Source organism: Carettochelys insculpta, chromosome 22 (assembly GCF_033958435.1).
Source record: "Carettochelys insculpta isolate YL-2023 chromosome 22, ASM3395843v1, whole genome shotgun sequence".
NCBI classification, from domain to species: Eukaryota; Metazoa; Chordata; order Testudines; family Carettochelyidae; genus Carettochelys; species Carettochelys insculpta.
Genome location: NC_134158.1, coordinates 3,195,259 through 3,217,014, shown reverse-complemented (window position 1 = coordinate 3,217,014; position 21,756 = coordinate 3,195,259). Strand labels below are relative to the sequence as shown.

Genomic DNA, 21,756 nt, shown 5'->3' with positions numbered 1-21,756 from the left:
TGGTAAACCCGGAGTTTCAGCAATACACCTCTCAGGGGCCTCTGACCCTTGATAACTTCCACTGCAAAGGGCTCTCACCCCATCTAAAGGAACTTCAGCAGTTTCTGATGGCTGTGGGTGCCGTGACAATGCATCCACGTTGATGTTGCTTCTCCCAGGTCGGTACCGTGTGCCGAACTCATAGCTGGCCAAGGTGGCCACCCATCTCTGCCCAGTAGCATCCAGCTTAGCACACGCCAACACACGTCAATGGACTGTTGTCTGTCCATACCTGGAACTTAGCACCGTACAAGTAGTCATGAAACTTCTCAGTGATGGCCCACTTCTAGGCCAAGAACTCCAGCTTGTGGATGGGGTAGGGAGTTTCACACTGAGGCTTCACCACCAATTCGGGCTCGAAGACCTCCGCTCTCTTTTGCCTTTGCTTCACAACAACGTTATGATTTGTTTCATTAGCAACCGGTATAGTCAGCGTTTCCTGGGCTTCAGTAGGTAGGACTATGACTCCATGGGGGACCAGAATTCCTTCAGGGAGTTCTCCTTCAGCTGTCTGCTCTACCATGGCTAAAGCTCCTTTGCTGCCTTTTAGCCAGGTACTCAGGACAAGCCCTTCTTGCTCTGTCCTTGCCAACACTACTAAGGGAGTTGTGCCCATGTATTGCAGAGCCCCCATCAGTAGCTCAGATGTCTCCCGTTTAGAATTCTCAATTTTCCTGTCGGCTTCAGCACCAAGAGTATGAATAATCATCAGGATACTCAGGTCCCAGGCCTGTCGTCTGCAGTAGTGTGCCAGTACCTGGAAGAGACTGGAGTTGGTCCTTATTAGTACAGGCACATCAGAGATCCCCTTAGGGTCAGGGCATATTAAGGCAGCTGCGTCTACCTCCTCTCTTAGCCCTGCCACCTCTGCTGGGAACTCCAGGTGCACTAGGATATATCCTGCGTAGGGGTATTCGTTCATGCTGAGTCTGCACAGACCAAGGCCAGTCAGTGGGTGAATAGGCAGCTGCCTAAGCACTTGTTGATAGAATGACTGGAATATAATAGTCACTTGCACAGCTTTACATTCTGTCCCTTCTCTCATCACGGTGACCTCCACTCGTGGCCCTATCAGCCCTTGTGGGATTGCAGGGGGTCTGTCTCTTCTAGGGGAGCCTTCAATTCCCGAGGGCGTAGGCAGATCTTTTCCCAAAGCCTGTGGCCATTTCCCGACTTTTCCCCAATGGAGCTTCCGCTTTTGGGACACCGGTGTTGGATTTTCTTTATTCTGACACCTTGCAACAGTGACTGCCCATCCTGGCCAGGTTGGCAGCAAAAGAAGGATGACCCTTACCCTTGTTGACCAGTGGAGATAGTGGTTCTGAGCCTGGTCTTTTGGGCCACGGCTGCTGGCTGTTCTTCAAGTCCTGGTGTCCAGGTTGGACGTACAGTGCCCCGCAGTTCAGCCACTTGTGCCATCAGATCTCGTATTTCATAGAATTGTAGAATGCTAGAACTGGAAGGGACCTCGCGAGGCCATTGAGTCCAGTTCCCTGCTCTCATGGCAGGACCAAGTACCATCTAGACCATGCCTGATAGGTGTCTGTCTAACCTGCTCTTAAATATCTCCAGGGATGGAAATTCCACACCCTCCCCAGGCAGTTTATTCCAGCATTTAACCACCCTGACAGTGAGGAAGTTTTTCCTGATGTCCAACCTAACCCTCCCTTGCTGCAGTTTAAGCCCCTTGGCTCCTTGTCCTGTCCTCAGAGGCCAGAGAACAATTTTTCTCATGAGCACTCAGGGTAGCGGTCTGCCTGGTAGTTTTCAGGATCACAAGAGAGCTCCAGCATGGAGTTATCCGGAGATTCTGGATCTTCCTGCGGTTTGGGGAGAGGAATCGGTGGCAGGCAGACTTCGGGTGTCCAAGAGAAACGCACTCCTATATGATAAGATCTCGCAGTTGATGTTTGCCAGAGGTCACTCCCGGGACTCTACGCAATGCCAGGTGAAGGTGAAAGAACTCTGGCAGGCATATCACAAATTCCAGGAAGCCAAGCAGTGGTCTGGGTTCTCTCCAAAGACCTGCTGCTATTATGAACAGCTGCATGTACTTACTGGGGGCGGGGGACCCGACCATGTTGCCCACTCTTCATTTCGACACTTGTAGAGGCCCTGATCCAGAGTCCAGGGTGAGCTGAGTGGAGCTGGAGGGCCAGGAGGAAGACCCCAATGGAGAGGAGGATGGTGGTAACCAGCAAGGGCCTGAGAAAGCTGTTCCTGGCAGCCTGGAGCTCATCACCATAGACCTAGGACTGGTCCCCTCCAGGCTGGTCTCCTCTGCACATGTCCCCGAGTCCCCAGGGCCCAGATGTTCTGGTGAGTATTTTTTTCTGAATGCCAAAAGCAGGTTGCAGCTGGATATAGGTATAGGTATAGGTATAGGTATAGGTATCGGTATGAATACAGGTTTTCTATGGAACTGTGCCCCTCAGAGCAGTGTGTTAATATTTCTGGGGACGGAGCACTTCTCCTTTTTGGAGATCTCCTTGAAGGCCTCATCCAGGCACTCTTGTATTTTTTGCAGCAGGTTTTTGAGCGGGCCTGACTTGGTGTGGCTTCCATGGTGGCACACCCTGCCATGCCAGGCAGCCAGACAGCAATCTGGTATCATGGCACCACACAGCTTTTTTGCAAATTTTCCAGGTTTGTGGCCACACAGGATGAGCTGCTTTTCTTTTCCACTGTCTTATTTTAGAGGGTGAAGTTTTCTTTGGCAACCTAAAGAAGCATGGGAATTTGGTTTGCATTTCTTTGCAATGTGCCCTGTCCTTTTACAATTTCCCTGGAGCGCACTGCTGCACCATGCGGCTGGCAGGAGCTCCATCTCCCTGCCCCCTCGCAGCTGGCAGGTTCTCCAGGCCTTTTCCCTTCCCATTTGCATTCCCACCCGGCCTGGCCTTCCCGCATTTCCTTACACTTTACAGGGGTCCCTCCCCACCCAGCTGTCCCTGCGGCTGGAATTCAACCCCTCTCCACCCTTCCCCCTCGTCCTGTGGCTGTGGACCATGCTACTGCAAACCCGCATGTCCAGCACAGGTGGGTTGGCCCTCCTTTCTGTGGCCTTTTCTTCCCTGATTAGGGCTGCTCCTGGGACCACCTAGAAAGTTTTTTCCCCATCCCAGCAGACGGCTGGAAAACTCCCCACACTTCCCCCAGCCCCGTCCCTGCATTTCTTTTCACTTTACAGGGATCCCTGCTCACCCAGCCACCCATGCAACTGGAATTGAACCCTTCCCCACCCTTCCCCCTTGCCACATGGCTGCCAGGGTCTGTGGACCCAGCTCCTTGCAGAGGATTGCTGAAAACAATTTTTCCCCTGCTCCAAAACACTGCTTTGCACACGCACCCCTTGTAAAGCAGACAATTGCTTACCATGTCCACAAGGAAGAGATCTGGACAAATGATGGTTTGTGCAATGCTCACTTTGAATCCCATCCTTAAGAAGCCTGGAGCAGCCCTGCAAATAGAAAGTTTCACTGATAGTACAGAGACCCACTGATTCCGTGGGCAAGTGCTTTGTGGGAGTCGTATCTAAATTTTGACCTTCGCTTTTCAGCAAACATCCCCAGCATGGGAGACAGGGTAACGAAGTACAAAAGGTCCAAGCAGAATCTTATCTTGCACCACATGGAGCAGGCTCAAGCCGAAACCATTGAAGGCAAAAAGGACACAACACATTGGCGGCAGAATATGCCTGAGCTCCAGAGACTGTAACTGGCGCACCTGAAGGAGGATGCAGCAAAGCTCATAACAGCGGTGAGCGACCAAACGGAGGCCCTGCTCTTCATGCTGGAGATGCAGTGGGACTCCCAGTGAAGCACTGCAGCTCTGCTCACTGCTGCCCAGATTCTCGTGAAGACAGATCGCCCACCCCTGTCACCGCGGCCCCCGAAAGGGGGAGAGGGCAGGCGGGCCAGGACAGCCTGCCACACTCACCCCAACAGCCACTGCAAAAGGCTGTTCCACCACCCTTGACAACGGTTATTTTCCCTGCCACTTAACCCTCTCCCCCCCCACAAAAAACATTCTTTTTACAACAACCTTAGTGTGATTTTTCGGGTACCCATGTGTGGTGGGGAGCACAAATCATTGCAGGGATGCAAGGGGGACAGCCAAGGTCTGCAGAGAACTCGCAGCAGAGGGACTTGGACAGAGGTGGAGGGGGCTGATAGCATAGCTGCCCAGTGCTATTTTGGAAAATAACCCTCCCTTCACCTCCATTCTTCTTCCCTCAGCTTAACCCTCTCCCAACAAGTAACACCATTCTTTCTGTAAAATCCATGGTCTGATTTATTGGTTCACATTTGGTGGGGAGCACAAATCTTTTAGGGGGGTTGTGAGTGGCATTAAAACAGAGAAATACAGTGCTATCGTGTGTCTGGAAGATCATTCATGAAGCTATGTTTCAAGGCCTCCCTGACTGCTGCAGCATGGATATCGGAGAACAGCCTCGTAGGTGGCTGCGAATAAGCCCTGCTTATGACCTCAGCCTCGGAAAATCAGACATTCGCAGAAGTCTCCCTCCTGGATTCACAAATGTTATACAAAATACAGCAAGCTGTAATCACGCTGGGGACTTTAGTTTCTGAAAGGTCCAAACAGGTCAATAGTCACCTGAATCTGGCTTTTAAATGGCAAGACGCATTCCATCACCATTCTGCACTTGCTGGGTCTGACACAGAAGCTACCCTGGTTGCGGTCCAGGGCTCTTATGTAGTGTTTCATGGAGCAAGGGAAAAGAGGGTAAGCAGGATCGCCCAACATTACGATATTATGCCAATACTGATTTTTTTGGTCTATGAAAAAAGTCCCATCCCTGAGCTTTCTGCACAGCCCAGAATTTCTGAAGATGCATGTGTCGTGAACCTTCCTCAACTATCCCAGGCAGATGTTGGTGAAACAACCTTTGTGATCTACCAATACCTGCAACATCATTGAGAAGTACCCCTTTCAGTTTGTATACTCGGAGGCCAGGTGGGCTGGGGCCATGATGGGGATCTGCCATCTATTGCCCCACTGCAGTTAGGAAACCCCAGGCCAGCAAAACCGTCCACTATTGCCTGTACATCTCCCAGGGTCACGGTCTTCCTCAGGAGACGCCGACAGAGTGCCCTGGCTACCTGCAGCAGCACGGCCCCCACTGTAGATCCGCTGACCCTGAATTGATTTACTACTCTCCGGTAACTGTTGGGTGTCACAAACGTACACAGAGCAACTGCCACTCGCTACTGAACCATGAAAACTGGCTGCACTTCAGGGTGGGGGCCAGCAAATCACAAAGTTCCATAAAAGTGGACTTGCACGTATGGATGTTCTGCACTCACTGCTGGTCATCCCAGGATGCCAGAACGATGTGTTCCCAGCCGTGTGTGCTGGTCTCACATGTCCAAAGCTGCAGCTCCACTGTGAGCAGCGCATCCAGCAATTCTGAGTTTTTGGACTGCAGCTGAACGATTTCCTCTTCAAAATCTTCAGCATCATCATCCTCAGCCATCATCTTCCTTTGTAGTCGAAAGAAAATGCACAGGATTCCAGGAAGCTGCTCTAAAGGTCTGTGCACTGACTTGAAGCATTCAAGGATCCAGGCTGGCGCTAGCACTGTGCCAGAGAAAATGCTGCCATCTCCCGTTATTTTTTGTGCTGTTAGCGGGTGCTCTGAATTCCGGGAGAGTGGTTTGCATTCTGAGATAGTGACATGAAACACCCACAAGCAACTGTGGCAATTTTTTCCCCACAATGCACTGCTCACGCAGTCAAACTTGGATAAGGCAATGGAGATGCTGTAACTCAACACGGAGAAGCAGTGGGTTGAACTTCTGGAACACTTGAGGATGCTTAAATATGAATTCATAAGCATGAGGTTAAAAAAACTGAATTTGTTAAAAGTTGATTTTATTTCATAGTGAAGACGTAGCCTGATTCTCTCACGTTGTTTCGTACGAGCCCAGGGACTTTAGACTCTACCTAAGTTAATATTTACACATGCCTTATGCTGGGATCAACTTTTTGATACCGGCTCCTAGAACAGGGGCAGGCAAGATCCATCCCCTGGGCCCAATCTGGCCCACCAGGCCTTTTGATCCAGCCTGAAGCCTGCCCTGCCGGGTCCCTGAGACCAGATCCCTGCCTGCGGCAGCCCCAGGCTGCTCCGAATGGCTGGCAGCTACCTCTGTCCCCAGCCCAATCACCACAGCTCCCAGTAGCTGTTTTGAGCAACCTGGGGCTGCAGCAGGCGGAGCACCTGCCTCAGACTCCTGCTGAGAGCCAGCTAGGTAAGGCCCCCCGCAGCCACAGCCTGCCTCTGGCACCCCAACCCCTCCTGCTCCCCAACTCCCTGCCCCAAGGCACCAACTCCTCTGCCCTGGGTCACCACCTAAACCCTCTGCACCTCTCCTCGTGCAAGTCAATTCCCTCCCACACTCTGCAACCCCTCCACACTCCTCCACCAGGTCAGAATCGTCCCCTGCACCCAGACCTTGCATCCCAAGTGCCTGCCCAGGTCACCATCCCGTCCCCTTCCCCCAAACTCCCTCTCAGACATCCTCACTCTCCGCTGCCCCTCAATCTCCTTCACCAAGCTCCCTTCTTCACCCAACCTCCGTCTCAGGCTCTGCACTCCCTCCGCAGAAAAGTGCAGCCCATGACCACTTACCAGAATGTTGAGTGGCCCCCATCAAAAGTGATTGCCCAGCCCCAGCCTAGAAAAATGAATTAATAAACAAAGCAAGAGGTGACAGGAGAACTGTAGTGCCTCTGATATGCAGATTCGAAAAGCTTTGGGGTTATTCATTGACCTGGGGCAGGTACAAGGAATTCAGCTGTGGGACTCACTCAGTCCTAGGAAGTTGTAGTGGGCATATGTATCACAAAGCCAATTGTCAGAGATGTTATAAATTAAAAGGTAATAGCAACAAGGCGATGGTTCAGAGGTGGCCTATATCAAAAAGCAGAACTCTGGTGAAATTAAAGTTAACAGGGCCCTGCACAGGTACAAAATTTGTATCTGCATTCGATCCGTGGTCCACAGATACCAAGCAGATCAAGCATATATCCAGAAATCTGCAGGGCCCAAGAGATAAAATTTGGATCCACATCCACCTGCGATCTACAAATATAGTCCGAGGCTATCCCTGCATGTGGATATCCGCAGATATAAAGCAGATATCCAGAGATCTGCAGGGCTCTAACAGTCACTACTGACAGAGATTCCCACAAACCCCAATCTTGCCCCATCTTCACTTGTGTGGTAAGACTCGGAGTCTGGAAAACTGAGCTGCACTTTATTCCTCCGTGTTTGAAGTAAGAAAAACACAAAATCACTCAAGCCCGTTTTCAGTGTCCATTTCAGGACACTGCAAACCGCAAAAGGTGCATTGCTGCCCCTGAATGCATTGGTTTTCTTAACTAGAGTACGGGAAAGAGTACGACAGAAATTGATGAAAACAAAATAAAGATGGTTCTAGGGGAAAAAATAGAAAAAAGGTCCATGTAAGAGCTCAACGGCAGATGTCTAGTTGGCCAAAAGCAATAACCAAACCAGTGCTGAGGTGGTTAGACTTCAAAAGACTGGACAGCTTACATAGTCAGGTCTGGGAGCCTGGCAGTCGTCACTGCCTATGGATTTGAGGGAGGAAAACACAGACGGCGGGACTGCCCATTAGGCACAGTAGGCACATGTTTGGGGGCACCAGAATTCCTAAAAGTGGGTTGAAAGTTCCATATTTTAGGGAAGAAATGAAGGTGGGGCAGGGAATGACACTGAAGATGCTGTGGTGAGGCACATAAGGTTGTAAATCCAGCTCTGAAAACACACGCCTGCAGCCATGCAAAGGGTAGGAACATTCAGCAGACTCCGGTGTGGGACTTATTTTGGTACTATGGTGTGTGGGCAGCATCTCGCTCACCATCCCCAAACTTCTGTGCCATCCAGGACCATCCCCACTGCTGTCTCCTGACTCCAGACACGCACCAGAGCCCAGGCAAAGCCTCTCCAGCCCTCCTAACTCCTCCTGCTTGCAGCAGAAATTTAGAGGCTCGATCCCATTGAGGACCCAGGCCCTCACGTCGCCAACGTGACTAGGAAAAGGCCAGTGTTGGATTTGCTACGGCCAAGCTTTTGGCAGGCAGCGTTCCCCTCCAGTGTGAGTTCTCTGATGTCGAACGAGGTTGGAGCTCCGAGTCATGCTCTTCCCGCAGTGCGCGCACTGGTAGAGCTTCTCTCCCGTGTGGGTCCTCTGGTGGGCGATGAGGTTGGAGCTGCGGCTGAACCCTTTCCCGCACTGGGGGCACTTATAGGGCTTCTCTCCCGTGTGGACCCTCTGGTGTGTGACAAGGTCCGAGCTCTGGCAGAAACTCTTCCCGCAGTCCAGGCACTTGTAGGGTTTCTCTCCCTTGTGGAACCTCTGGTGTCTGACCAGGTGAGACATCTGGCTGAAGCTCTTCTCGCAGTCAGGGCACTGGTACGGCGTCTCTCCCGTGTGGGCTCGGTGATGCGCAACCAGGTGTGAAATCCGAGAGAGGTTTTTCCCACACTCAGTGCAGGTGTAAGGCTTCTCTCCTGTGTGGACCCTCTGGTGCGTAATAAGGTCCGAGCTCTGGCAGAAACTCTTCCCGCAGTCCAGGCACTTGTAGGGTTTCTCCCCCGTGTGGAACCTCTGGTGTCTGGCCAGGTGAGACATCTGGCTGAAGCCCTTCTCACAGGCCGGGCACTGATAGGGGGTGTCTCTGCCATGCGCAGTCAGGAGGGAAGCCCGGCGGAGGCTTTCCCCAGAGGTGGGACGTAGACAGGGCTTCTGGCCCACGTGGGATTTCAGGTGGTTCATCAACTGGGAGTTCCGCCGGAAGGTCTTCTCGCAGTTGGGGCACTGATAGGGCTTCTCACCAGTGTGGAGTCTCTCGTGGGTGGTCAGGTGGGACCGCTGGCTGAAGCTTTTCCCACAGTCCAAACACCTATAGGGTCTCTCTCCCGTGTGGGTCCTCTCGTGGGCAGTGAGGTGTGATCTCCAGCTAAAGGCCTTCCCACATTCTGCACACCCGTAGGATCTCTCCCCCAAGCGGACACGCAGCTGAACCGTGGTGTCAGCGAGGAGAGCGAAACCTCCCTGGTGGTCAGTGGGGTCTTCCCTTCCTTCCACTTCCTGCTTTCCTTCTTCCCTCTCGGGCACATGCTGGGTCTCAGGGAGTTTTCCCTGCTCAATCCCTTTGGCTCCTTCTGAAAATGTCCTGGTTGGGTCCACTTGTTCGGGACCTTCCAGAGGACCACCTGGAAGACAACAGGATAATAAATAAGGGTCTGTCAACACCACAGAGTTATTCTGGAACAACTATTCTGAAATAAAGTATTCCAGAATAACGTGTCTACTCCACGGGGAAGCCCCAAAATAAGCAAAGCGTATTCTGACATGGCATGTTCCCACACAAGAGAGCCTATTTTGGACTAGAGTGTTTCCAGGGGTTCTACTCTGAAATAGACTACGTCTACACAGTAGCGTTATTTCAGAATAAGCTATTTCTCCTGTCTATACAGCCCCCGTTCTGAAATATCTATTTCAGGTAGTCACTACTCCTTATGGGACAAGGATTACAGAATTAGAAATAAACCATCCACTATTCTGAAATAATTTTGAAATAACAGTTTTGCCGTGTAGACACTGGCAAAGTTATTTCGGAATAGTGGCCAGTATTCCGAAATAACTTTAACTTTGCCGTGTAGACACAACCTAAGTAGTTGCCAACAGATTTGTCAAGGATCAATCATGCTAGGACAATTGAATTTCTTTTCAGACACAGTTACTGGGCTAGCAAATAGGAGGAAGCAGGAGACACGACACAACTTGATATCAGTAAGGCACGTGAGCTGGTATTTTCATAAGCAAATTGGGGAAACATGATCTAGATGAAATTACTACCAGGTAGGCACATAACTGAAGGATCAGATTCAAGGAGCTGTGATCAACGGCTCACTGTTAAACTGGAGAATTATCCAGTGGAGTCCTGCACGGACCTGTCCCATGTCCAGCACTGTTCAATGCTGTCATGTCCCCGCCGCCCAGGCTTCACAAGAGCTGGCTTATCAACACGAATGTGTGTAACTTGAAGATGCTGTAGGCAATATGCTTCGTGTAACAAATCAATTTTACAGCTACAATCTGCTGGGTCTGTACACTCTATGTTTGTGCCAGTATCATTTGTGTATGTGAAGTTAGACACATGGGCTACGTCTACACGTGCACGCTACATCGAAATAGCTTATTTCGATGTAGCGACATCGAAATAGTCTATTTCGATGAATAATGTCTACACGTCCTCCAGGGCTGGCAACGTCGCCGTTCAACTTTGACATTGGGCAGCACCACATCGAAATAGGCGCTGCGAGGAAACATCTACACGCCAAAGTAGCACACATCGAAATAAGGGTGCCAGGAACAGCTGCAGACAGGGTCACAGGGCGGACTCAACAGCAAGCCGCTCCCTTAAAGGGCCCCTCCCAGACACAGCTGCACTAAACATCACAAGATCCACAGAGCCGACAACTGGTTGCAGACCCTGTGCATGCAGCATGGATCCCCAGCTGCAGCAGCAGCAGCCAGAAGCCCTGGGCTAAGGGCTGCTGCACACGGTGACCATAGAGCCCCGCAGGGGCTGGAAAGAGAGCGTCTCTCAACCCCTCAGCTGATGGCCACCATGGCGGACCCCTCTATTTCGATGTTGCGGGACGCGGATCGCCTACACGTGCCCTACTTCGACGTTCAACTTCGAAGTAGGGCGCTATTCCCATCCCCTCATGGGGTTAGCGACTTCGATGTCTCGCCGCCTAACATCGATTTCAACTTCGAAATAGCGCCCAACACGTGTAGCCGTGACGGGCGCTATTTCGAAGCTGGCGCCGCTACTTCGAAGTAGCGTGCACGTGTAGACGCAGCCATGGGTTGCTGCTACACAGCCCCCTCCCTTCCGGAAGGGGCATGGAAATGAGGAAAGGGGACTACTCAAATGAGGTGTGGATTTAAATATTGTTACAGGAATAAGGGGGCTTTCAGAAGGAGGGGTTCCTTCTAGGAGGGCCCTGTCTACATGGCTCTGTAACTTCCAGAATGGGCTCTTCTGGAAACGAAATCACGTGGGGCTATGCAAATGAAGCACAAGATATTTAAATCCATACCTCATTTGAATATTCCCCTTTGCTCATCACCATGCCCCTTCCGGAAGAAACGCAGGTGCCGAATGCAGGCACGGGGCGAGTCTGCGGGAGTTTGGTGCACCACCGGGGTGCTTACAATACGGACTTCAAGTACCAGAGGGGGAGCCGAGTTAGCCTCTATCTTCAAAACCCACAAGGAGTCCTGTGGCACCTTACAGACTAACAGATATTTTGGAGCTTGAGCTTTTACGGGCAAAGACCCGCTTCATCAGATGCATGAGTGGGCGTTCCAGAGGAGGGTTTAAACTCATGCATCTTACACAGCGGGTCTTTGCCGACGAAAGCTCATGCTCCAAAATATCTGTGAGTCTGTAAGAGGCCACAGGATTTCTCATTGTAAAATGGACTTCAGTGCCTAACTCCTCTGGGGCCTCGAGGGCCAGATGGAGAACGGCTGAAGGAGACCGACGAAAGCCATCAAAGGTTTTAAGCGACCTGCTCTGCCAGGCCAGGTTAACGAGCAATCGGTCCGCTTAGTCTGGAGCAAAGGCTTGGGGATCGCAGCGCTCAACTCTACGAAAGGCGGTTACAAAGAGGGCAGCGATCGATTGTCCTCCATGCCCACTGAAGGCAGGACAGGGTGGTACCGGCTTAGTCTGCAGCAAGGGAGATGCAGGGTAGATTTTAGGTGACAAGGGAGGTTGTGGAATGTGTCACTGGGGGTTTGCAAGTCCAGATTAGACAAACGCCTGTCGGAGTCGGCGCTGGTACACTGGTCGTGCCCCACCGTGGGGGGCTGGATTGAAGGGTTTCTTGAGGTCCCTTCCAGCCCTGCCTTGCAATGCACTCTCCTCACTCGCTGTCCGCTTTCTGGCTGGGCTAGAGAGAATCCAGGCAGGAGCTGGTTGTTCCCCAGGCTGGGGAAGGCAAAGGGCACAAGGAACCCAAATAACCACAGGGGAGATAAAAACTAACCCACAAGCCAACTCCTCCTCCTTCCACCCGCCCTCAAACCTGCCCCAAAGACAAGGGAGTTGGGGATCCGTGCCGGCTCCGTATCCCATCGGCGCACACAGGGGAGCTGGAGGTACCACCGAGTGCGCCGGAAGCCAGGAGTGACAAGTGCCATAAGGATCCTGACCGGGCTGGGCCTGGGCCTGGGCCTGGGCCTGGGCCAGGGCCAGGGCCAGGCTGGATCTCTGTGGGAATCGCAAGGTTTTATTTCCGCCACCCATCTCTTCTGACTCCCTTGATTTGTTCCACACCTGTGCAGCTGAGCTTCCGGATCGCCCTTTCCTCTGAGCCCAGGCGCTCCGGCGCCTCCAGCTTTTCCCTTCCTTCCATCTGAGAGGTCGCGCTGGGTTTGGGAACAGGACCCGCTGGGGAAAGAAAACAGGCAATGCCGGGATTTGTAGACTAGTCACCATGAGACGTATCGTGTGATTATTAACACAGCCCATTTGCACACGGGAAAATCCCTGGGCCGGCTCCCACAGGCTCAGAGTTGCAGGGCATTCTGCTAACGGGAGAATTTAACAAAGCACATTTCTGCGGGCGACAGATCCCGCCACGCCTTCTCCTCCCAGGTGGTCTCCCAACCCATTTTGACTCCCAAAGGGGGAGGAGCGCGGAGTCAGAGGCAGGGCTTTGTGCGGGGGCTGCTGAGGAGCAGGAGGGACTCACCCATCAACACAGTCAAAGGGGCTAACAGGAGAAACTTTACAAAGACAGGTGTCCGTCAGTCCATCTGCCTGTTGGAGGTAAGACAAGCCCTGCTCACAAATTAGAAGGAAAGGACAATTCATAAATGACCAAGCCACCCACCCACTTCATGAAGACTCTCCCATCAGCATAATGTAATTGGCTGACATGGCGCCAGAGGGGACAGCAATTCATTTGCTGTGACTAGCATCAGCTGGAGAAGGTGCATCTTTTCCTGCTCCCTGAACCATCCACTTACGCAGCAGCGTAGACACGCTCTAAGTCCTTTTAAACCCACTGTGTCTAAAGGAGCAGACATCCTTGGGAACATGGAATGATCTCTGTGGGTTATCGCCCGGGGAGGGAGAGCAGGAACAGGGCTAGATTTTTAAACAACAACATGCTCGGGTTTCCCTTCTCTGTTTTTACTTAACTGCGCAGAGATGGTTAGATCGACCACCTCTCATGCTCTCTCGCCAGGAAAATTGCGCTCTGGCCTCTGAGGACAGGACACGGGACAATGGGCTTAAACTGCAGCAAGGGAGGTTTAGGTCAGACATTAGGAAGAACTCCCCAGCTGACAGGGTGATTAAACACTGGAATAAATTGCCTGGGGAGGTTGTGGAACCTCCATCATTGGTGATAAATTTAAGAACACATAAGAATCTATCGGGGATGATCGAGACGGTGCTTGGTACTGCTGCAAGCGCAGGGGGCTGGGCTCGATGACCTCTCCAGGGCCATTCCAGTTCTAGCGTTCTATGCATGTTGCTCGACCTTTTTTTACAAGGTACCCCTGTTAAAAGGTACGTAAGTACCTCCAGTACGTACTGTTCTCAGGCCCACAAATTTCCTTCTACCATTACAGCCCATTTATTTAAACAACTGAATCATAACGGCTTGGTCGGAAGAAAAGGCCCATAGGTGATCAATCTGCCATCGCACTTAGGAATGTGCAGAAACGATAAATAATAAAAATTAGCTAAAATGAGTCCAATATTTTTAATTCATAAAACAGGCTGAGGGCCACTGAGTTAATGGGCCCTCGAGAAGAGCTCTGCACACCCCTGGATGAGAACCACTGGCCTGTGGATCACCTTCCCCTCATTTCTCTTGTTCCACCCTAGGTTCACACCCGGGTCCACCCCTGCCCAGGCCTGGATTTAGGGGCTGGCAGATTTGCAGATCCTCACACACCACCTGACTGTTTTACAGGAGGTGGATAAATGCCAGGAGCCAGCCAGGCCCCTAGGGCGTGAACCAGGCTGCACGTGCCATGACAAATAAGGGCATGAAAAGCTCAACTAATGGAGCTGGTAGGAGCTGCAGAAGCCTGGTCCAGGCCCCTCTATCTCTCAAGAGACAAGAAGGGACCCCCCCCACCCAGTGCCGCACTTGCCTGATCGCCCAGCTGGGGCGCGTGGCTGTGGGCTCAGATCCATCCCACAGAAGCAGTCCCAGGTGATCTGAGCCTCCCTTAGCGCAGAGTCACTCCCCAGCCCGGCTCTCCCTCATCAGCAGGTGGTGGCCCAGGGAGGCCCACATAGGGCCTTACCGCAGCACTGCCAGAGCCCAGGAAGCTGAGCCGTCCCTCCGCCTGCAGGAGCACGCCCTGCGTCCCGGGCCCCACCGAGCAGCCCCCTGCTCAGGACCAGCCCTCTGCCCCGCATGCCCTGCCGTGGAGCCAGGGGTGCAGAGACCCACCCCAACCACAGTGCAGGCCAGTGTTAGGGTCCGGCTCGCTGCAAACCCCTGTGAGTCCTGTGCGTTTCCTGCCTGCGTCTGCTCCCACAGCCAGGGGGTGTTAAGCAAGAATCCAAGAGGCCGAACACGACAACAACACAGAAAGGTAGCTCAGGCGGTGTAAGAGCCGAGCAGAAAACAGTCCGAGTTTGTTGAAAGTAGTAACCAAGTAAATTAATTCAGTACAATAATCAGCCCGATCGCGACGAGAGAATCTTCTAGTCCGTACTATTATTTTCTGGAAAGTGGACTTCATTACCAGTTTTACTAACGATGGGGCTTCACTTTAGGTCCTCGCAGCTACAGCTACACAGCAGCCCTGTATCACAACGAACTGTTCCAAAACAGCTGTTCTGAAATCAGGCTGCTACACCCTTAAACTAGACTTTGAAATCGCACTTGGCGACTTTGACGTACCTTGTTTGCACACAGAGCTACGACTACTACTCAACCCTCGTCCTGCGCATGGAGCACAGGTCATCTACACATCTCCTCCACTTCACTCTGTCTCGGGACAAAACTTCTCACTAGCCCCAGGAGGACCCCAGTTGTTGCCCGTCAATCTCAGTTGATCTTCTCCACATTGTCCAAGTTCTTCCTCTTTTGCGTTTTCCTTGCGAGTTCCATGGGAGAGCTTGACGGACGATGCTGCAGGATGGTTTCCTGAGAGCGTGGCCCAGCCACCCCCACTTTTTTCTCTTGATTTCAATGTCAGTTGTTTCTTGTCCTGCTCTGTTCCAAAGCCCCTCATCTGTGACGGAGTCTTGCCATTGGATGTGAAGGACGCACCTCAGGCATCAGTTGATGAATGTCTGTAGCTTGTGATTTGAAGACTTTTTAGCGCTCCAGGTCTCGCATCCATACAAGAGCCCACTCCTCACATTTGTGTTGAAGGTCCTCAGTTTCGTCTTTACAGATATTATTTGCAAGCTCCATAAGAGACGGAGAGTCTTGAACGCAGCTGTTGCTTTACCTGTCCTGGCTCCGATATCCTTATCTGCTCTTCCATCTCTGCCCATAACACTCCCCAAGTAGATGAACTGCTCCACATCTTCCCGGTCGTCCCCTCCCAGCGTGATGGTGGTGGCATTGGGCTGGTTGAGCCTCACTGTCTTGGTCTTTCCCTTGTTAATGCTCAGTCCAGTCATGGAGGCAGTTTGGCTGTGACCTTTTCGATCACGCTTTCATGTTGGTGTGAAAGGAGGGCGACATCATCAGCAAAATCAGTGTCCTCCGGCTGTTTGAAAAGTGTCCACTCAATGCCTCGTTGATGGCCCTCTGCTGTCCTGCTTATAATCCAGTCCATTGTGATCAGGAACAGGAACGATGGCAATGGGCACCCTTGTCGCACTCCCGACAGCACGCCGAAGGACTCCATCCAGACGCCACTGAGAACAACGTGGCATGTCGAGGGTTCATACATCGAACCAATCAAGCTGATAATTCTGGATTGGAAGCCACGGGGTTGCAGCCATTTCCACAAAGCGTCTCTATTAACGCTGTCAAGGGCTTTTTCCAAGTCTGTGAAGGTTGTGCACGGGGTGGAATTCCACTCGAGCGACTGGTCTCTGATCACTCAGAATTGCTATTGGGTCAGTACAGGATCTCTCACTTCAGAAGTCGGCCTGTTCTTCCCCGAGCCGTCTATCGATTTCTGTCTTCGTTCTCTCCAAGAGAATCCTATTGAACACTTTTCCCGGAATACACAGTAACATGACGTCCCTCCAGTCCTTGCATTCCTTCGGGTTGCCTTTCTCTGGGAGCTTGGTAAGGCAGCCACGTTTCCAGTCTGGTGGGATCTCCTCAGTGTGCCAAATTTTCCCAAATAGATTATACATCGTGTTGACTGATGTCTCATGACCTGCCTTGATTGCTTCTGTGAGGATGTCGTCTGGACCAGGTGCTTTTCCACTTTCAGATGGGCAGTGGCTTTTCTGATTTCTTCTTTTGCAGGTCTGCTGCTGGTAATTTGCAGCGGTGTATTTGCAGGTGGTAACTCAGGACGTTCCATGTGGGCAGGGCAGTTCAGTAGCTTTTCAAAGTGTTCCTTCGCTCTGCTGAGCTGCTCACTTGGGTTTGTCAGCACATGCTCCTCATCCTGTCCTGGCTGATCCCCTGTACGCCGGGACCCAGCTAGATTCCGCGTGATGTCATACAGCTCTTTCACGTTTCTCTGTCCTGCAGCTTGTTTGGCTTGTTGTGCAAGGTTTGCCCACAAAGTTCTTCTTTGTCCCATTTTACAGCCTTTTTAACTGCTTTGTCAGCTTCTGAATACAGTCTCTGAGCTTCCGCCTTGGCGGCTCTTGCTTTGCTGTTGTTGACGGCTGCTTTTCTGACCTTTCGTTCCTTCACTTTTCTCAGAGTTCCTGCTGTGACCCGTTCTCTGTGAGGCCTTGTCCTCTTTCCCAATGTTTTATTGCAGGTTTCTTTCCAGGCTGTTTTGGTGTGTTCCCAAATTTGTTCCACGGTAGCATCTTTCAGGATGAGGTTTGCCAGAAGTGCATATCTGTTGGACAGATCCACTTGGAAACCAGCTTTTGTCTCTAAATCCTTCAGCTGCTCCGCGTTAAATCTGAATCCCGGCTTGGTCACTGTTGCAGTGTACCTCTTGAGCCTGAACTTGAGTTTTATCGTGACCTACCTCTGCTTCTCTTCTAGGGTGGATGTCATAGAATCATAGAACACTAGGACTGGAAGGGACCTCGAGAGGCCGTCGAGTCCAGCCCCCTGCCCCAATGGCAGGACCAAGTACTGTCTAAACCATCCCTGACAGACATCTATCTAACCTGTTCTTAAATATCTCCAGCCATGGAGATTCCACAACCTCCCTTGGCAATTTATTCCACTGTTTGACCGCCCTGACATTTAGGAACTTTTTCCTAATGTCCAGCCTAAACCTCCCTTGCTTCAGTTTACGCCCGTTGCCTCTTGTTCAATCCTCAGAGACCAAGAAGAACAAGTTTTCTCCTTCCTCCTTATGACACCCTTTTAGATACCTGAAAACCGTTATCATGTCTCCCCTCAATCTTCTTTTTTCCAAACTAAACAAGCCCAGTTCTTTCAACCTTTTTTCATAGGTCACATTCTCTAGACCTTTAATCATTCCTGTCGCTCTTTTCTGGACCCTCTCTAGGTTCTCCACATCTTTTTTGAACTGCGGTGCCCAGAACTGGACACAACACTCCAGCCGAGGCCTAACCAGCGCAGAGTACAGCGGGAGAATGACTTCTCGTGTCTCGTTCACAACACACCTGTAAGTGCATCCCAGAATCATGTTTGCTTTTTTTGCAACAGCATCACACTGTTGACTCATATTTAGCTTGTGGTCCACTATAATCCCTAGATTGATCCCCGAGACGACTGACACAGATGTGATCAATCTGGTTTTCTGCCTCCGCCTGACACCAGCCACCAACCGGATGTGGAGCCGTTGATCACAGCCTGCTGAGCTGGACGATCTAACCAGCTTCCCACCCACCTCGCAGTCCATGTTGTCCCTCTCACACTTCCTCGGCTTGCGGGGAAGGATACTGCAGGAGACGTAGGAAAGCTTTGCTAGTGCCCAGGTATATCACCCCATGGCCTTCCCCACACCCACAGACCAGTCGACACAGACGGCAACACGAATGACGACTGATTCCCCCAGCTGTCACCGCAGGGGTCTGTGTCCTTTGGCCAACACCACTGTTCCCACACAACAAAGCAGCCGAAATGTAGCACTTTAAAGACTAACCAAATGATGTGTTCGGGGATGAGCTTCCGTGGGGCAGACCCATGTCTCCAGCTCAATCTCATTTCCAACACAGACTGACAGGGGTAAGTCCAGAGGACCAGAAAAAGAAATTGCAATAAAAACTGACCAATCAAACAGGACAGAAGTGGGGGGGGGGGGTGTTAATTGTCCTGCCTGAGATACTTGGGAGCGTCGGGGAAGGGAAGCAGTCCTGGCCACGTGCGAGGTAGCTCATGTCTCCGTTCCAACCGCCTGCTCATGTGTCGAATTTGCACAGGAATTCCAGCTCACAACTCTGTCCCTAACCTGTGCCAGCTCATACAGGGAGATCCCCGCCCCCGGCCCAGGGCAGCGCCTCCCCACGACAGCACGGAGGTCGGCGTGGGGCAGGGGCAGGGTTTGGCTGTTCCTCTCCTCGTTTCTCCCCACACAGTCACTGGTGGGGGTGGGGCAGGACTCCCCATCCCCGCAGATGGCCCCTGCCACCCATTTCCCCACAGTCACTGCTGGGGGGGGCTGGGAGCCAGGACCCCCATCCCCACAGATGGCCCCTGCCACCCATTTCCCCACAGTCACTGCCGGGGGGGGGCTGGGAGCCAGGACCCCCATCCCCCCAGATGGCTGCCACCCCCCATCTCCCCACAGTCACTGCCGGGGGGGGCTGGGAGCCAGGACCCCCATCCCCCCACAGTCACTGCCGGGGGGGGGCTGGGAGCCCAGACCCCCATCCCCACAGATGGCCCCCGCCCCCCATCTCCCCACAGTCACTGCCGGGGGGGGCTGGGAGCCCGGACCCCCATCCCCACAGATGGCCCCTGCCCCCCATCTCCCCACAGTCACTGCCGGGGGTGGGGGCTGGGAGCCAAGACCCCCCTCCCACAGATGGTTCCCGCCCCTCATCTCCCCACAGTCACTGCCGGGGGGGGGGGCTGGGAGCCCGCACCCCCCTCCCACAGATGGCCCCCACCCCCCATCTCCCCACAGTCACTGCCGGGGGGGGCTGGGAGCCCGCACCCCCCTCCCACAGATGGCCCCCACCCCCCATCTCCCCACAGTCACTGCCGGGGGGGGCTGGGAGCCCGCACCCCCCTCCCACAGATGGCCCCCACCCCCCATCTCCCCACAGTCACTGCCGGGGGGGGCTGGGAGCCCGCACCCCCCTCCCACAGATGGCCCCCGCCCCCCATCTCCCCACAGTCACTGCCGGGGGGGGGCTGGGAGCCCGGACCCCCATCCCCACAGATGGCCCCCACCCCCCATCTCCCCACAGTCACTGCCGGGGGGGGGCTGGGAGCCAGGACCCCCATCCCCCCAGATGGCCCCCACCCCCCATCTCCCCACAGTCACTGCCGGGGGGGGCTGGGAGCCCGGACCCCCATCCCCACAGATGGCCCCTGCCCCCCATCTCCCCACAGTCACTGCCGGGGGTGGGGGCTGGGAGCCAAGACCCCCCTCCCACAGATGGTTCCCGCCCCTCATCTCCCCACAGTCACTGCCGGGGGGGGGGGCTGGGAGCCCGCACCCCCCTCCCACAGATGGCCCCCACCCCCCATCTCCCCACAGTCACTGCCGGGGGGGGCTGGGAGCCCGCACCCCCCTCCCACAGATGGCCCCCACCCCCCATCTCCCCACAGTCACTGCCGGGGGGGGCTGGGAGCCCGCACCCCCCTCCCACAGATGGCCCCCACCCCCCATCTCCCCACAGTCACTGCCGGGGGGGGCTGGGAGCCCGCACCCCCCTCCCACAGATGGCCCCCGCCCCCCATCTCCCCACAGTCACTGCCGGGGGGGGGCTGGGAGCCCGGACCCCCATCCCCCCAGATGGCCCCCACCCCCCATCTCCCCACAGTCACTGCCGGGGGGGGGCTGGGAGCCAGGACCCCCCTCCCACAGATGGCCCCCGCCCCCCATCTCCCCACAGTCACTGCCGGGGGGGGGCCGTGGGCCGGGACCCCCATCCCCACAGATGGCCCCCGCCCCCCATCTCCCCACAGTCACTGCCGGGGGGGGGCCGGGACCCCCTCCCCTGCGGGCGGGGCGGGCCGGGCGCGAAGGGGTTAACGCGGGGCCGTCCCGAACGCGACGTTACCATCGGCGCTCCCCCGGCGCGGGCGAGATTGCGGCGGCGTCTGCGCATGCGCACGAGGGGCAGGGCGCATGCTCATTGCCAGGCATTGAAGCCTCTGCCCGGTCTCAACCCGGGCAGGGCGGGGCGGAGGGGGCGTGGCTACGCAAATCATTCTCCTGTCAATCAGCGGGGGGGGAGGGGAGGAGGAAAGGGGGGGTGGGGGGGGTCGCAGCTCCCCTTCCCCCCCCCAGCCCCTCCCCGGCCGTAGGACCCCACTGCCCCCCAGCACCCCACCGACTTGTCCAGCCAGGGGCAGAATAAGCCTTGTCCGGCGCGCCGCAGCCGGCCCCTCGTGCACCACCGTGCCTCAGTCGCCCCCGGTGCAGCCCAGGCGCCGGCTGGCAGGGAGCGCCGACTGCAGCGCAGCAGCCTGGGGCGGGCATCCGAACGCCCAGGCCAGGAGGGCGCGGGGAGGTACCATCGAACGTCAGCCCAAACAGCTCCACCCTGCCCTCGTGGGTGCAGATTCTGTCCCCTGCTCATAGCGGGCTTAGAAAGGAGCCAAGGGGCAAATCCGAGTGGAGCGAAGCGGAGCAGAGGGGAGTGGAGCGAAGCGGAGCAGAGGGGAGTGGAGCGAAGCAGAGGAGAGCAGAGGGGAGCAGAGCAGAGGGGAGCAGAGCAGAGCAGAGCAGAGGAAAGTAGAGTGAAGCGGAGCAGAGGGGAGTGGAGCGAAGCAGAGCAGAGCGGAGGGGAGCAGAGGGGAGAGGAGCAGAGCAGAGCATGGCCCGGGTCTGAGCAGTGGGGGGAAATGGACATAATTTGCATCTTGCAGCTTCATTTCTTCCTCTTTGTTTCCAGCTCACTCCTAAGGCGGGTTCAGAGCTTGGGGTTACCGCAGAGGGAGACGTCCCAAGTGTGCATCCCTGGGCTCTAAAGCAGGGATCTCACTGGGGCGGTGGCAGCTACCCCACAAGGCCAGAAAACCTTTGACCTCGGGAAGCTTTTCAGCAGATCCTAGAGAGACACAAAGGGGTTTTCATCTCTCTTGCAGCCGGCCCGTCAGGGCGGGGATCAGCCTTGCCAGAGGTGAACCACTCGCATGAATGCGTCTCTGACCAGGGCCAGCCCTCCCAGTGGGTGGCTGTGGGGGGCCCTGTGCAGCCCAGGGCCCACCTGCCCGCATGGGGAATGCGGCTGCTCGGCGGGGGACAGACACTCTGGGGGCAGGAGAGGCCGTCAGCTCTCCCGGCACAGACAGACGCAGCACGTGGCATTGCTGCGAATGGAGGCCAGTGGGGGTGGGGGGGGACGGCACCCCTGGGCAGCCTC

General features: G+C 54.5%; 1 protein-coding gene across 4 annotated transcripts; it reads right to left on the bottom strand.

Annotated features, from left to right (window-relative positions):
• Positions 1-4,177: 4,177 nt before the first annotated feature.
• LOC142024896 (uncharacterized) lies at positions 4,178-20,469 on the bottom strand. 4 transcript variants are annotated; one of them, XR_012648529.1, is made up of 5 exons: positions 14,279-14,360; positions 12,866-12,929; positions 12,448-12,561; positions 6,695-9,304; positions 4,178-5,876 (listed from the first exon to the last, which is right to left on the bottom strand). XR_012648529.1 is itself a non-coding variant. In XM_075017221.1 (3 exons), exons 1-3 carry the CDS (start codon positions 12,867-12,869, stop codon positions 8,145-8,147), a joined length of 1,278 nt encoding a protein of 425 aa, XP_074873322.1. In that variant the 5' UTR covers positions 12,870-12,990; the 3' UTR covers positions 6,530-8,144. The 4 variants fall into 4 exon arrangements, 1 of the variants encoding a protein (XP_074873322.1); XR_012648530.1 differs by lacking the exons at positions 12,866-12,929; positions 14,279-14,360 and adding an exon at positions 20,449-20,469; XR_012648528.1 differs by lacking the exon at positions 14,279-14,360 and having other exon boundaries at positions 12,866-12,990.
• Between the last annotated feature and the right edge of the window lie 1,287 nt (positions 20,470-21,756).